General features: G+C 43.3%; 2 protein-coding genes across 3 annotated transcripts in view; one reads left to right on the plus strand and one right to left on the minus strand.

The window, feature by feature from the left end:
• HYLS1 (HYLS1 centriolar and ciliogenesis associated) overlaps positions 1–546 on the plus strand; it is a 6780-nt gene extending 6234 nt beyond the window's left edge. Inside the window, 1 exon segment of the mRNA XM_075178725.1 lies at positions 2–546. Coding sequence (XP_075034826.1) covers positions 2–448 — 447 coding nt within the window. The 3' untranslated portion in view covers positions 449–546.
• On the minus strand, positions 542–15710 carry LOC142097123 (phosphatidylserine decarboxylase proenzyme, mitochondrial-like). Of its 2 annotated transcripts, XM_075178723.1 has the most exons (9): positions 15630–15710; positions 14092–14162; positions 9277–9409; positions 7338–7568; positions 6833–6847; positions 6361–6493; positions 4988–5125; positions 1597–1757; positions 542–892 (listed from the first exon to the last, which is right to left on the minus strand). In XM_075178723.1, exons 1-9 carry the CDS (start codon positions 15681–15683, stop codon positions 668–670), a joined length of 1161 nt encoding a protein of 386 aa, XP_075034824.1. In that variant the 5' UTR covers positions 15684–15710; the 3' UTR covers positions 542–667. The 2 variants fall into 2 exon arrangements, with proteins under 2 accessions (XP_075034824.1, XP_075034825.1); XM_075178724.1 differs by lacking the exon at positions 6833–6847.
• Between the last annotated feature and the right edge of the window lie 249 nt (positions 15711–15959).

The raw sequence follows: 15959 nt of genomic DNA on the forward strand, positions 1-15959 counted from the left end.
CAGGAAAAGTGACGGCCAAGTCCAAGTGTGTGATGAGTCCTTTCTGTCTAGTCAAACAGAGACTGAAGACAAAGACACAACAGTCTCTTCTGTAGAATCAAATCCACAGTCAGTTCGCAGCCAATCAACAGACTGTATCAAATCCTTTATCCGTCTTCCACCATACTCCCTACTTGACCAGTACCGGCAGCGCTCTGACCCAGTGGGCCGCTATCAAGAATATAAGCAGAGCTGGGATGCCTTACAGGGAGCTCTGGAGCGGAGTAAAAAGGAGCTACGATGGGAAATCCGAGAGAGAATGATGTCAGCACCACCCCTACCTCTTCCTCGACCACTCCCAACACCAAACGCCTATGTGATCCCTACAGAGAAGAAGAGGTATGGGCTACGTTGGGCCATCAGACAAGACCTGGTGAATGGGAACATACCCAGAGGGAGTTACTCCTAGAGAATGTTCTCTGATGTGTGTGTAATGTCAGGGACTGCAATTTAAAGCCATATGTTCTGTGTGTGTTTGAAATAAAGTAACATATTTCTTACATTTTATTGAGGAGTCTTTTTAATAGGTAAACAATAACCAGGGTATAAAAAAGGAAGGACAGGTGTCCTGCACCGAAAAACAAGGTTATTTTAGAAATGAAAGTCCAGATGCTTCTCCGTTCTGCAGTCACAGCGTTCCCAGGGCCTCTCCCATAAAGATTCGCCCTCCTTCTTTCACATGGAACTTAAAATGACGAGGGCCCTCAAAAACCAATACAATGGTGGAGCCAAAGTTGAATTCACCCAGAGGTGCCCCCTTTGAAAAGACCAGGCCCGATTCTCCATATTGATCCACATAGTTGTAGTCGTGATACTTTCCCTTCACATGACGGGAACGATTGGTGCGGAGATCCTGGAATGAAGATTAGAAAATCAATGAAATTATCCAGGCTACATTTATCATACAAACTGTTGTTATCACATCCAGCATCTTGTCTCTTTGTACCCCTTCCCATCCTGTTGTTACAGCCGTACTCAGCCACAAAATGTACAAGTGAAGAAGAAATTAATGTAATTTCATCTCTTGTAATGCTGTGAACAAGCTGGAACAGTGCAGATGTCATTCATCTAGATATATCTCAGGGCCTCACAAGGTGGAGGTCAAAGTACCAGTATATAGTGTTCATGCAGCTCAGACTAGGTTAGTGGTTGTCTAACCAATCTGATGAGAAGACTTTACACACTGCGCTCAGTCAGGATCTTTCACGGGTCAGATTTGACCTCTCAGTGTTGGGCCATCTGTTGCTCTACATAGGTGTAGGCACCCACAACGTCCTAGTACTGTAACTAATCTCTACGTCGATAGTCTAGTCCATGGCTGCCATGCCCACCACATTGTAAATGAACATTTGAAGGTAAGCTGACATAAGGAATATTATAGGTACTGTGAGCAGGATGAGCTGCTGAGATCCTATCCTACTTGATTAGACCTGTCTGTTCCCCTATCTAGCCGAAGGTAACCCTAACTGGGAACCAAGATTAACTGACTAATAATAGATATACAGTATTTATCAGTTTTACACCATATATCAGACGTACTTGGAGTCTGATCCTCACCTGGTCACCATAGATGCGGATGGAACCTACATTTGTAGCTCCAACAGCCGTAAGAGAGAAGAAGCCGAACTGCCACTGTCCACTGAGTACAACACGTTCATTCTGACAGAAGAGTCCAGGCATCCAACGGGCAATATGCGGGCTGACAGAGAGCAGGGTACCTGGCGGGAACATAGAGATACCTCAGTCTAACCTGGCGGGAACATACAGAGATACCTCAGTCTAACCTGGCGGGAACATACAGAGATACCTCAGTCTAACCTGGCGGGAACATACAGAGATACCTCAGTCTACCCCTGGCAGGAACATACAGAGATACCTCAGTCTAACCTGGCGGGAACATACAGAGATACCTCAGTGTCCTCCATCTAACTACATCTAGGGAACAAACAGAGACAGTGGAGCATGAAGGGCCCACCGGGGGACTGCAACAATAGGGGCCCAGCAGAGGGGAACCTTGCGGAAACATACAGAGATACCTCAGTGTCCTCCATCTAACTACATCTAGGGTACCTGGCGGGAACATACAGAGATACCTCAGTGTCCTCCATCTAACTGTATCTAGGGAACCTGGCGGCAACATACAGAGATACCTCAGTGTCCTCCATCTAACTGCATCTAGGGAACCTGGCGGGAACATACAGAGATACCTCAGTCTCCTCCATCTAACTGCATCTAGGGAACCTGGCGGGAACATACAGAGATACCTCAGTCTCCTCCATCTAACTACATCTAGGGAACAAACAGAGACAGTGGAGCATGAAGGGCCCACCGGGGGACTGCAACAATAGGGGCCCAGCAGAGGGGGTGTGGCCAGCCATCAAAGAGGTGAGACCAGACACTAGAGGGGGAGTGGTCAGCCCATGAAGGACAGCGAGCACCATAGTGTATATATAGAATGCAGTGTGCATATAAAGAATACACAGTCTTGACCTGCCCCTTAGATTGGGCAGAACAGTCACCAAAAATCGGGATTGTCCCACTAGAATCAGAGCATTTCACAGACTGTCCTACCTGTTCTTGTCACTTTCACCACCTGTGGCTGCTGGTTTCTTTAGTTGCAGCTTGTCTGGATCCTGGAATGTTGGGGGCCCTATTTTGAAAAAAAATAAATGGGTACATTTAGAAAATTCCAAACAGCCCTGGCGTTAAATCAATAGAACCCACAATTAATACTTAGGCCTTCCTCCAGCCCCAACATTAAATTAATAGTATTCCAATTTAATAAATAAACCTATTTCCCTCCCTCCAGACAGCCTCAGTAGTAAATTAATAGCATTTACGTATAATAAATATACCTATTTCCCACAACTGTCACTGCTATTATATAATGCATATTCACATTTAATAATGCTTCTCAAACTCAGCCCCACATTCAATTAATAGCCCCCAAACCACCCGATCTTAAATTAATAGTCCCCACTATAAAATTAAATTGCCCCACCTTCACCCTACAAACAAAATAGCACCCATTATTTAGCCACCACCTACCACACACACATTATATTGCCACAAGCCCGCTGTGCCATCACACACACAATACTGTGCCCCTTCATCACCATGCTGTGCCTCCTTATGATCACGCTGTGCCTCCTTATGATCACACTGCGCCCTCCATGCTGCTTTTGCTCCCCCCTTCTCCTGGACCCCCTTTATCACCCTGTGCCATGCTGCTTTGGCCCCCCTTTCACACTCTGCCATGCTGTCTGTGCTCCCTCTTTTCACACTCTGCTGTGCTCCCCTCCCCTTGCTTCCATTCCTTCACTTACCTTTTCTATCGCCCTCTTTCTTCTGTCTTTTTCTCGACTCCTGACTGCAGCGCTCCTCACTGAACGTCAGGCGTGATGACGTCACGCCCGAGATTCAGTGCGAATGGAGCAGAGAGGAGTCGGTGGGTGCTGCGGTCACGTGAGTATTTTGTACACAAAGAGGGGAGTGATCTATACCCGGCCGGCCAGTCCGACCCTGCGTATGAGTACCCATCATGAAGTTTGCACCACGTTTCACACATTGAAATCCGGCAGTTACTTTTGAAACTTGCTGTCCGGCACGCTCACTCTGTTCGTCCCTCCGCTCCAGGTGCAGAACCTTGTGCCATAATAATAATACTTTGTACAACAAAAGGCGCAAGGCCCTTTAAGAGCTCTGAACCTATGATCATGTGATCTGTCCTGTGACCCGCTCTGCTCTTCAGCTCAGCTATTTAAACCTCAGTGCACGGGCCTTTGCCAGAGTATAAGGCTCCATACCTTTACTCCAGCGTTCCTGGTTATCCTGATCCGAACTGTTCTTCTGCCTGTCGTACTGTGTATTCCTGATTGTTGCTGACCCAGCTGGTTCTGACAATTCTTCGGTTTCCTGATGTGTCACTCTGCGGTCCGTAGTGTACCAACCCCGGCTACGTTGATCAATCTCTTGTACTTGATAACAGCTCATCTCACCTGGAGGCAGTGCAGAGGGCCTCGACCTGCGAACTTACCTTCAGCTAAGGCCGAACCTCCTTGCGGTGGTTCATTAGACTCCGCTCCTTTGTTACTGCCTGCGCTAATTCAGGTTGGCAAAAGTGAATACACTTCTGATAGAATTGTGACAGAACCTAGAGATACCTCAGTCCCCTAAATTTAACTACATATAGTTACCTTTGTACCTCTTGAATACAGGATTCTTTCCTTCACCCTCCTCTCATCATCAGCCATTTATATAGCACCACTAATTCCACAGCGCTGTACAGAGAACTCATTCACATCAGTCCCTGCTCCATTGGAGCTTACAGTCTAAATTCCGACAGACAGACAGACATTAAAGACAATTTAATAGCAGCAAATTAACCTAGCATGGTTTTTTTTGGAGTGTGGGAGGAAACCCATACAAACTCCACACAGATAAGGCCATGGCCGGGAATCTAACTCATGGCCCCAGTACTGTGACGCAGAAGTGCTAACCACTAAGCTCCTCTCTAATCATTTCTAAAGATAATAAAATATGACTATGCCATCATGTATGTTACTAATCCAGAAGTCTCCTGTAAGTGGATGGTGATGTTGGGCATCATTTGGAGTTAGAAGCAAATGAAAAAACATTAGCAAATTTGCACCTTGGCAAAACCATGTTGCACTGTAAAGAAAGGGGGTGGAAATAAAAATGTACAGACAGATTTTTTAGTTATGAGGGGGGGTAAGAAGCTGCCCAGTATTTGTGTGCTACATTCAGAAGCAGATGGTATTTTCCCTGCATGCAAAAAAGTAAATGCATTACTACATGGTTTGTCCAGGAGAAAATTGCTCTACATGAGGCCCATTGTGTCTCTCGATATAGAAGAGTGTTATGATAGGATTCTTGTACAGGATAATGATGGTGGAGCAGGACACATATGATGGTGTGTGGACTCTACCTGGAAAATGTCTCCTGTGCTGGATACTCCAGTCAGTTGGAGAATGGAATCGATGGTAATCACCCGGAGCCAAGTACACAACGTGGTGGTAGAGGCGGTTGGCGGAACGGACACCTAATTGCCGTAGGAATGGAAGTCCTCGGAAAAGAGACACAATTACAAGGATAAGAGAAGAAATGACAGGGACAGTAGGTCCCGGAAAAAAGACAGAGATACAAGGCTGAGGGAGGACGTAGATGATAGAGGGACAGGAGCTCCAGGAAAGAGACAGAGATACAAGGCTGAGGGAGGACGTAGATGATAGAGGGACAGGAGCTCCAGGAAAGAGACAGAGATACAAGGCTGAGGGAGGACGTAGATGATAATAGAAGGACAGAAGCTCCAGAAAAGAGACAGAGATACAAGGCTGAGGGAGGACGTAGATGATAGAGGGACAGGAGCTCCAGGAAAGAGACAGAGATACAAGGCTGAGGGAGGACGTAGATGATAATAGAAGGACAGAAGCTCCAGAAAAGAGACAGAGATACAAGGCTGAGGGAGGACGTAGATGATGATAGAGGGACAGGAGCTCCAGGAAAGAGACAGAGATACAAGAATGAGGGAGGACATAGATGATGATGGAGGGACAGGAGCTCCAGGAAAGAGACAGAGATACAAGGCTGAGGGAGGACGTAGATGATGATAGAGGGACAGGAGCTCTAGGATAGAGACAGAGATACAAGAATGAGGGAGGACATAGATGATGATGGAGGGACAGGAGCTCCAGGAAAGAGACAGAGATACAAGGCTGAGGGAGGACATAGATGATGATAGAGGGACAGGAGCTCCAGGAAAGAGACAGAGATACAAGGCTGAGGGAGGACGTAGATGATGATGGAGGGACAGGAGCTCCAGGAAAGAGACAGAGATACAAGGCTGAGGGAGGACGTAGATGATGGAGGGACAGGAGCTCCAGGAAAGAGACAGAGATACAAGGCTTATTATCATAATATGACCATAGGGTTCCATAATATTTAGATAGCAGATACAATGTCCCCCATAAACTTTTCTTATTGGGGTGACATAGAATATCCTAGGGAATGTTACCACAGGTGAGATAGTTTAATAAACAATCATATTTAGCAAATAATTACTAACTACCATGTTTGAATTATATATCACCCTCTTTCGCCACTTGAGGGCAATATACTATCAGCACAGTATACTAGTATGCTATGTATAATCAACTGTCCCTACATATAGCTTTTCGTATATGTCCTGACAGTAGTGTTATCATCGACGATAACCCTTTGACGTATAGGGTGAAACGTAAACAAGTTGTACCGCAGACACAAATTCCCTGCAGTGCGGTTTATTGTTACTTTGGCACTTACTTGAATTGGCCGGCTCCCGCCAGTCTTGTGGCCCCAGGAAATTCTCCAGTGAGTATGTGAGACCTTTCACTTGTTCAATCTGCGAGCCGCGGCTACGGCCGCTGTGTAGGATCCGACCATCGCAAGGACTGACCTACAGGAACATGCAGACCTTACATGACGACGGTATATACACTACATGGTACACATAGACTGGGGACATACATACTGCACATTGGACGGCTGTATTACCACTGATCGCAGAGCTGCCTACTGTAATCTATCATTGAGACTGAGTAGGTATAATAACATGTTGGCATCGTACCCACTGGCGTTCTCCAAGTTTATACCAGCGTTGGCGTGCAGTCCATTTGTGTTGTGTTTATCTGAACGCATCATGGTCTATGCAACTTGTTTACGGCAATGGGAGACATTACAGTGACCCCACAACACTCGTAACATACGCACTCGTGTCTATACCAGCATTACTTACATGCAGTACCGCTGCCTGCGGAGACACAAGCAGGTCAAAGGCTTTATTCATAGAATGAATTATTTTTATTGACTTTTTTTGGAAACAGATATTACCTTCAAGAAAATAATTTAATGTTGTACAGGTCTGTGTTTTATTATCTAGATTGTAAGCTGTTGTTGGGTATTAATGTGAGGATTGTAGCTATATAGAATCACTAGTGCACGCTCCAATAGTCTGCAGTATCCGATAGATTGCAGCAGATTTTCTCGACCTTTTTATATGGTGAACCCCCTTATGATGGTAACTGTTTTCCAAGTACCTCCTATTGTATATTAATTTACTACAAGTACCCGAGTACATTTATTCTAATGATGTCCCGAATGTGTATAAATGTTTTCCAAGGAGCGTCTTTTGTCTTTAGATGTTTAATGTTTTATTACACATATATTAAACAGTTATTGTGGTGTCATGTAATCTGCCTGGCAGTACCACAGCCCCAGTTTCCATTCTACGTCATACTCACTAAGTAGTGGGAAGCGATGGTCCTGGCTGTGGGCTTCAATGGACGTCTGAAGAGCTCCCCCAAATTTTTGTAGCGGTTGAGATCTTCTACCTCGGCTTCTGCCATGTTCACAGAGAAAGCCCAGATGTACATGGAGAACAGCGGCCGGCGCAGCCAGCGAGGGAGACTCACCTCATTGAGGAGGCCCCAGAGGCGGGACAGGAGGCGAGTGGGCGCTCGGCTATACACTGCCTGATAAGAGACATTATAACCAGTGACATATTATATATAAATAATCAGTAGTACAGGGGAAGGCGACTCTCTTTCACCAACATGGAACATTCCTTCTCAGTGCTGGAAACGTCTCCAGATAGCTCTATCCTGGGGGACTAATCTCCCATGTTCCTGTGGCGTTCTGATGGGAGAGTCCATTATAGTGCAGAGAACATCTCTCTGCTCTGAATGGATCTGTCTTCTCCACACATTGAGGTCCCTGTGGGGCTCTATCCATTGGGCCCCATGTCCCTGCCTGTAGAGGGAACACCAGAGACCCTGCTATTGCGATCCTGCCGATAATTGTGGTCTTTCCATCTCCTCCACTGTAATATCTCTGTACCAGCTAATAGCCTGATCTTTCCAGTGCGTCACAACAATGTATTCCTCATATAACACCCACACAATAATCCTCCACAATTAGATTTTGCGTCTCAAACGTTGAATTTTTTTTCTCATGTCTCTTAGTCCGTCATAATTCTATAAATACACAGTTATATGGCTGGGTTGGTACATTGTGACTGTCCTTCCTGAACATAAAATGGGATCAATCACCCCCATAACATCCTCTAATAATCAGAGATACAGGAGATGCTCTGATCCATTGTTACAGTTTCGGGGAATCTGCCGTCAGCCTAATGGCGTAACCACCTCTACAATGAACATCTCATGGTCCTCTCCTGGTAGAATCCACACTCACTATTGTCCCACCAGAGACATAGCCGGAGGGGGAGCAGAGGACCCTGATCCTTGGGCTCAGGCTGCTCGGGGCCTTCACTTTCTTTGCAGCCATTGAAGTAGCAGCATGGCCCAGTACTAAGGGGCTTTCTAAACGATTTCCACCATACAATGACCCAACAATAGGCAGCGTTTGTGCCATCACTGCGATTCAGTGGAATATGGCGGCCATCACACAGATGTAACCCCAAACCTCAGCTTCAGCTGTGATAACCAACCACAAAGTCCTCATCAGTGTCCATATGTCGGGAAAATTAGTTCTAGGTCTTCTCCTTTCCATAGTTAGTTATGTCCTTCACTCATTCATGTCTCTTATTTACCTCTTCATCGCCCCCTATTAAATCAACTCTATTTTGTTATAAACATTTCTCTATTGAACTGAATTTTAGTTTTATTGGAACATATTTTAATTTCTTCCTCACCGCTGATTTCTCTGTTGTTCAGCTCAACGCTCTATTCTGGTTCCTTCGTGATTCATAGACGCAGCTCCACCTCAATACAACCTGCTGAGTACAGTGTCACAATGTCCACCAACAGCTTCAACTAGAAGAGGTGCCAGGTAGGTTTTTAGCTATTTGTTGGCCCCATGGCATTTGCTAGGGCCCCCATGTACTGCCTAAGGATGAACATGACCCATACACACATGGGACTTTGAAAGGTGAGACGGGCCCCCTGACTTCGGGCCCCATAGTAGGTGCACCCCCTGCTACTATGATATTTCTACCCTCCATTACTTCAATACAATAAGCTGAGTCACTCATCTTTTCTGAGTTGTCTTCCCTACAATATATTACTAAATGGCTGTATCTTGTCTCTTAAATAAGACGCGTTTCCAGACTGTTAAATATTTTGTTATATTGACACGTTTCCAGGACTGTTATATCCTCTAGATAAATGAATATGTTACTAATAAATAAATAAAATGATGACACAGCGTCACATCACTCACCTTACTGACTGGGGTGGTCGGCCGGAATCCAGCTTTTGCCAGAGGTTTGAGAAGCTGCCAGGAGCGGAACCGCAGGAAAGGTTGCGGTAACCGTCCAAACTGACGTCTGATTGAAAAACGCGGTACAGATAACCTGAGAGAGGAGACAATATGGTAATAGGAGAGGATATAGTGCACAGAGGAGTAAGGTCACTGGTAAGAGAAAAGGAAGGTGAAGGGAAAGGTGGATCATTATGGTAGAAGAATGGATTTAGGACAAGGTGGGGGAGACATAAAGGGAATACAAGAGGTTACTATGAAGTGAGGTCATTAGGGGGAACAGGTCAGATGACAGAGAGACAATTCGGGAGCCAGGAATCTAAGAAGTCGTTAAGGAATTAGTGAGGTCACAGTCTGAATCCAGCACTAACATGATAGTATCATTTACTTTATCAACGGCATCCTTCCTATAGTCCCTAGTTTATTTCCTCTACCTTTTTTATTGCAATTACACAACATATTAAGCTACACTCAGTGTTTCCTCCATTTAGTGAATAAATATCTGCCTGGGGAGTATATGTTTTGTGACGTCACAAGACGACATCTCTGAGATCTCATGTAAGTGACACTTATCATCCTCTCCCATTGTGCATGATGTCAGCATCTTAACCCAATCCACCAAGCTGGATGAACGGGGTGTTCCTAAGTATGGAGCTCATGAGTGCTCCTATATTACATCCATGTGCACAGAACCATAAAAGATAACAAAATGAAGGGGAGGGACGAGGTTACACTGATTTATACTCTTCCACCCTCCGCATTATCCAGACCATATACCAGCCTAGGAAAGTAGATTAACTTTACATTTTAGTGTAAAAATAAAGCCATCAAGTATTTGTGAGCTAGGTGACAAAGCAGCCAGTATGTTCCTTATGTGCAAATTAATAAGGTAAGTTGCACCCCTTGTATTGTAACATGGTTACAGGAGTAGATTGCTCCTTATGTGTGCTGTGCTCTCCTTAATGTCTCACAAAATGGCTTTTAATATACGCAGTTCAGAATGCGCCCCTTCATGGCGTCAGATTCATAAGTTCAGTGGCGGACTGATTGCCAGGAGGGGCCCACCCACAACTAGAAGGCTATCATTTTATATTGATAAGTAATAAATAACATTTACAAAAAATAGTTAAGTGGAAAAAGGTTCAATTAAAATTTTTGCGAAATAAATGTATATTTTTTTAGTAATTACAGTGTACATATATTGTACATATTACTGGCAGTATACAGTAGATTCTAAATGTAAATACAGATCGTTATAATTGAACTTTTAAGTTTTAATATATTTTTTTAATTTTAAATAAATGTTGGATATTTTTAAGTTTGCTTGTACTGAATATTTTACACATTAACAGGTAGTTCAAAAGCATATTTAATGCAATCCACTATATTAAGAGCAATCATCTAAATTCACTAGATGATTGTGTGAATCTGCCAATAATTGCTTCTGCATCCAACTCATCTAACAATTCCCTTTCAATGGATAGTAACTTGTATGATTCCAAGGTCTCCTCAGACAGCACATTTCTTAGTCTTGTCTTTATGATCTTTAGCTTTGAAAATGTCCTCTCACATTGGACTGGAGAGTGCAGATGACGTTATAAAGTTATCACACGCCTTGTCATGTATGTATGTTGGGTGCCAGAATGTGAAGTACAGACGATGGGCAGGTGCTACAAGGTTGCAACTGGAACCCATATTCTCACCATCATTAAGCAATGGCTTTAATACATCAAAATTCCAAGCAAAAGAAAACAATTCCAATATTACTTGATCTTTGTTGATTTGTGTGGACAGCTTAATAATACCGTCCAATGCATCATCTTCAAGGCCCTTTTCTGCAATAGTTTTAAACTTTGCTGGGTCCAAGCAGGATAAATCTTTATACATCTAGTGAGTACACAATGTGGTCCTTTATTAGGTTAAACACATTTACTGGAAACTCAGCTGGAGAATGTGAGGAATGTCCTCCATCATCTATATCTCAGCTGTCAGTCTTTTCTTCCTCCGCTGCCTCTTAACAGACAATGTTGTTTCCAAAGAGTCAATATCCAATGTTTGCTTTTCATCCATATTAAACAGTGAAATCTTGTTCTTACATTTGATTCCAGAGCCTCTCTGTCAACGTTATCAAATGTTCTCGTCTGTTCCTTCAACTTTGTTGTAGCTGAATCTGCTAAACTCCATCTGAACCAGTTGTCTGTAAATAACTTGATAACGGGGCTGTTTCAAATATATACAAGTAACTAAATTCTGTCAATATTGTTTCAAACTTCAGAAGACTTTGAAGTAAAACATTTGCTTCTTGTTTTGTTTTTGCATCCAACTTTTCTGAATCTTGTATCATTAATAAGCAGATCAATAGCTTTACAGCGACATCATCAAAATGTCCAAATATAGTTGTTGCTGCATTGATTTCCCCGACCATCTTGTCTCACCAATTAGCTTTAATCGTTTCATTTTTCTTGTCCTAGTTGTTTTCCAACAACTTCTCTCCAAACAGCCATTCTCTGTATGATGTTTTCACAAGAGTTGCTGAATTCTGGAGCAACTTGAAAAAAGAACCTGCAGGCACGTAACATTATGTTGTTTCAGTTATCACCAAATTGAAGACATGGGTGTGACTGGATCACTGATAAATAACTTCTGGTATGAATTTATTTAAAGGAAATAGCGCAGGGCGCTTATTTATATAATTGCACATGCACTTATTTTTTATATTGTATATATTCTGAGATAGGAAATCGTTATTTCTGAGACCAGGGAAGAAACTCGTTTTTCCGGTTTTAACCTTACTAAAGGTATGCCTTATTTCTGATGTATATATCTGTTACAATGACCCTTTGTGGATGGAGGTCTTTGGTGTATTCGGATGTGTTTGGTATGGAAGTGTCATTGTGTGGGATTTGTAAGGTTGCTAGTGGAAACCTCCAATTAGACCTATGTGGAAGGGAGTCTGATAGCAGGAATTGCTCAATAAGTTTTGTGATGAAGTGTCAGGATGCCTCCTCTGGCCAAAGGCCCAGCAGGGGGTCGTTACTGTGTGGCCTTTTGTCCAGAGTGAATTTCATAGATAAACGCAAATTTTGTTAGCTTTGCAATGCATGTAAATCCATGTTTGTGTAAATAGGGTACATCCTGATGCTAAAAATAGCCTGTGTCTGAAATATATAAAAGGCACTAGCTTGTATGTGAAATGTCTTCTTCTGATGTTCATCTGACCTGATCACACTGGGACCTTTAACCAGTGTGAAGGAAAATAAACATCTTACTTCAAGACTTGCTTGAAAACATCTTTAATATCACTGTATTCCTGTGATCTGCAGATTAGACCCAAAATCTAATCCATTCTCCGACTGTCTAAGGTTAGGACCCAGCATCCAGTACCACCGTTCTGCCTGCTACCTGCAGCTCTGGTCAGTGTGATCGGCCAGGGAGGATCCATCCACAGCATCCCTGATCTATAGTAAGAGGTCAGGGGTACCAGCCCAGGTGCACCAGCAACAAGACACGCTAGCAGCGTCAGTTACCCAGAAGAAACGCGGTTCTGGATGCCGGTATAGGAGTCCTGTGGTGACAGCCTTTGTAAGCTCCTCCTACTGCGGCAAGAGGGCGCATTTGGGATAACGAAAGGGAACGGTGGCAAAGTAAGCCCATCCGGGTCCCAGCAACAGCAGACAGGGTGGCGTAGGGGGTCCATCCTGTCACAATGGGCACAGCACCATATATGAACACGCTGATCAGCCGCATCAGTAATTTATTTTGTAAACCATTATACTGGCCGAGGCAGCTCCTTCTGTACTATCAGATAAACATTTTTTGGGATCACTTTTAAGATGCTGTAATGTTTCAGTCAATAGATCAAAAAGTCTGTGTCCTGTACCCGCATCACTTGGCACAACTGAAAGTGGTCGCTCACAGATAACACCTTTAAGCACATACTGAATAATGATGCTAAACTGATTCATGGATGATGATTGATGGATGAATTATCTTGTGTTGAATCAACCTGAGTGATGAAGCCGTCAAACCGAGACCGACGCAGTGAAAAATATTTGATGTCTTTGCAATGTATCCAATAGCTCGATACAGTTGACTCCGGCTCACGTCACGATCCCAGGTAGGGATTCCCAGCTAAGCTTCATTGCACAGTCACAATAGTAAAGAACCAATCCTACATAATGTATGTGTCGCCCTCACATAACCCAAGTCAGAATTATTTATTATAGTCTTAAATATAAAATATCCTGGAAAAATTATTTTATTAAAATAGTAATTCAACGTAAATTTTAGTTGCACACATTAATAATATTGGAACTTCTATTATATTTTAAAGCTACTAAAAGGTCATTAATGTTTTTAACATGATGTCTAAAATTGAAGGGGGCCCACGTGTCATCGGGCAAGCCGACACCCTAGCCAGTCTTCCGACCATGGCCCTATCTGTGTGTGGTCTGTGTCATCTCCCCGTGTAATCCACCATACGGGGAGGTTACTTGGCTGCTGAGTGTGGTGTGTGAGTAGTGGGGAATTTAGATTGTAAGCTCCACTGAGCCAGGGACTGATGTGAGTGATTAAATAAACAATGATCATAACATCATCATTTATGGGGTAAAAGATCACTTGTAATAATCTGATGTCAGCAGAAAAGGATTGTGAAAGGTCTGTGAGGAGAGTGACTGAGATAACACGGGATCGTCAGAACACAGAACTTCCTCTTTAACGTATTTATACTGTAAGGCTGAGCACTCGGATAACACATACAAGAGTAATACGCACCATTTTCTCGTCCTCTGAACCCCGGTCACAGAATGACCGGATGCTTTACACATAGTCTGGATGGATGGGACCTGTAACACACAGAGATAATGTTATAACATTACAGTGTAACAGACACAGGACAGAGTAACACTTACTGATCTCCTCACACATGTATGTACTGTGTATACAGACACAGAGTAACACTTACTGATCTCCTCACACATGTATGTACTGTGTATACAGACAGAGTAACACTTACTGATCTCCTCACACATGTATGTACTGTGTATACAGACACAGAGTAACACTTACTGATCTCCTCACACATGTATGTACTGTGTATACAGACAGAGTAACACTTACTGATCTCCTCACACATGTATGTACTGTGTATACAGACACAGAGTAACACTTACTGATCTCCTCACACATGTATGTACTGTGTATACAGACAGAGTAACACTTACTGATCTCCTCACACATGTATGTACTGTGTATACAGACAGAGTAACACTTACTGATCTCCTCACACATGTATGTACTGTGTATACAGACACAGAGTAACACTTACTGATCTCCTCACACATGTATGTACTGTGTATACAGACAGAGTAACACTCACTGATCTCCTCACACATGTATGTACTGTGTATACAGACAGAGTAACACTTACTGATCTCCTCACACATGTATGTACTGTGTATACAGACAGAGTAACACTCACTGATCTCCTCACACATGTATGTACTGTGTATACAGACAGAGTAACACTTACTGATCTCCTCACACATGTATGTACTGTGTATACAGACACAGAGTAACACTCACTGATCTCCTCACACATGTATGTACTGTGTATACAGACAGAGTAACACTCACTGATCTCCTCACACATGTATGTACTGTGTATACAGACACAGAGTAACACTCACTGATCTCCTCACACATGTATGTACTGTGTATACAGACACAGAGTAACACTTACTGATCTCCTCACACATGTATGTACTGTGTATACAGACAGAGTAACACTCACTGATCTCCTCACACATGTATGTACTGTGTATACAGACACAGAGTAACACTCACTGATCTCCTCACACATGTATGTACTGTGTATACAGACAGAGTAACACTTACTGATCTCCTCACACATGTATGTACTGTGTATACAGACACAGAGTAACACTTACTGATCTCCTCACACATGTATGTACTGTGTATACAGACACAGAGTAACACTCACTGATCTCCTCACACATGTATGTACTGTGTATACAGACACAGAGTAACACTCACTGATCTCCTCACACATGTATGTACTGTGTATACAGACACAGAGTAACACTTACTGATCTCCTCACACATGTATGTACTGTGTATACAGACACAGAGTAACACTTACTGATCTCCTCACACATGTATGTACTGTGTATACAGACAGAGTAACACTTACTGATCTCCTCACACATGTATGTACTGTGTATACAGACACAGAGTAACACTTACTGATCTCCTCACACATGTATGTACTGTGTATACAGACACAGAGTAACACTTACTGATCTCCTCACACATGTATGTACTGTGTATACAGACACAGGACACATAGTAACAGACACAGGACACAGAGTAACACTTACTGATCTCTTCTTGCTCACACATGTATGTACTGTGTATATCCCTTCACTGTCTATGAGATCATCAGGTGAGAGGAGCCAACCAATCAGAGAGCAGAGTGCAGAAGTGATGACTGGACGGACTTTGACTCTCCATGTCCTGCCGGGACTCTTAAAGGGATAGATACATTCTAGGCAGTGTCTCTCTTTGTCCCCTCTCTCTAATCTCCCCCTCGCTCACTATCCCCCCTCTCTAATCACCAATCC

Source organism: Mixophyes fleayi, chromosome 7, assembly GCF_038048845.1.
Source record: "Mixophyes fleayi isolate aMixFle1 chromosome 7, aMixFle1.hap1, whole genome shotgun sequence".
NCBI lineage: Eukaryota > Metazoa > Chordata > Amphibia > Anura > Limnodynastidae > Mixophyes > Mixophyes fleayi.

Excerpts from the sequence above, each read along its gene's own strand:
- LOC142097123 (XM_075178723.1), bottom strand. The coding sequence starts at position 15,683 with ATGTGTCCTGTGTCTGTATACACAGTACATACATGTGTGAGGAGATCA. Across the intron at positions 14,163-15,629 it reads GTGTGAGGAGATCAGTAAGT|GTCCCATCCATCCAGACTAT; the intron begins GTTACTCTGTGT and ends TGTGTGTTACAG. Across the intron at positions 9,410-14,091 it reads GTTCAGAGGACGAGAAAATG|GTTATCTGTACCGCGTTTTT; the intron begins GTGCGTATTACT and ends CTCCTCTCTCAG.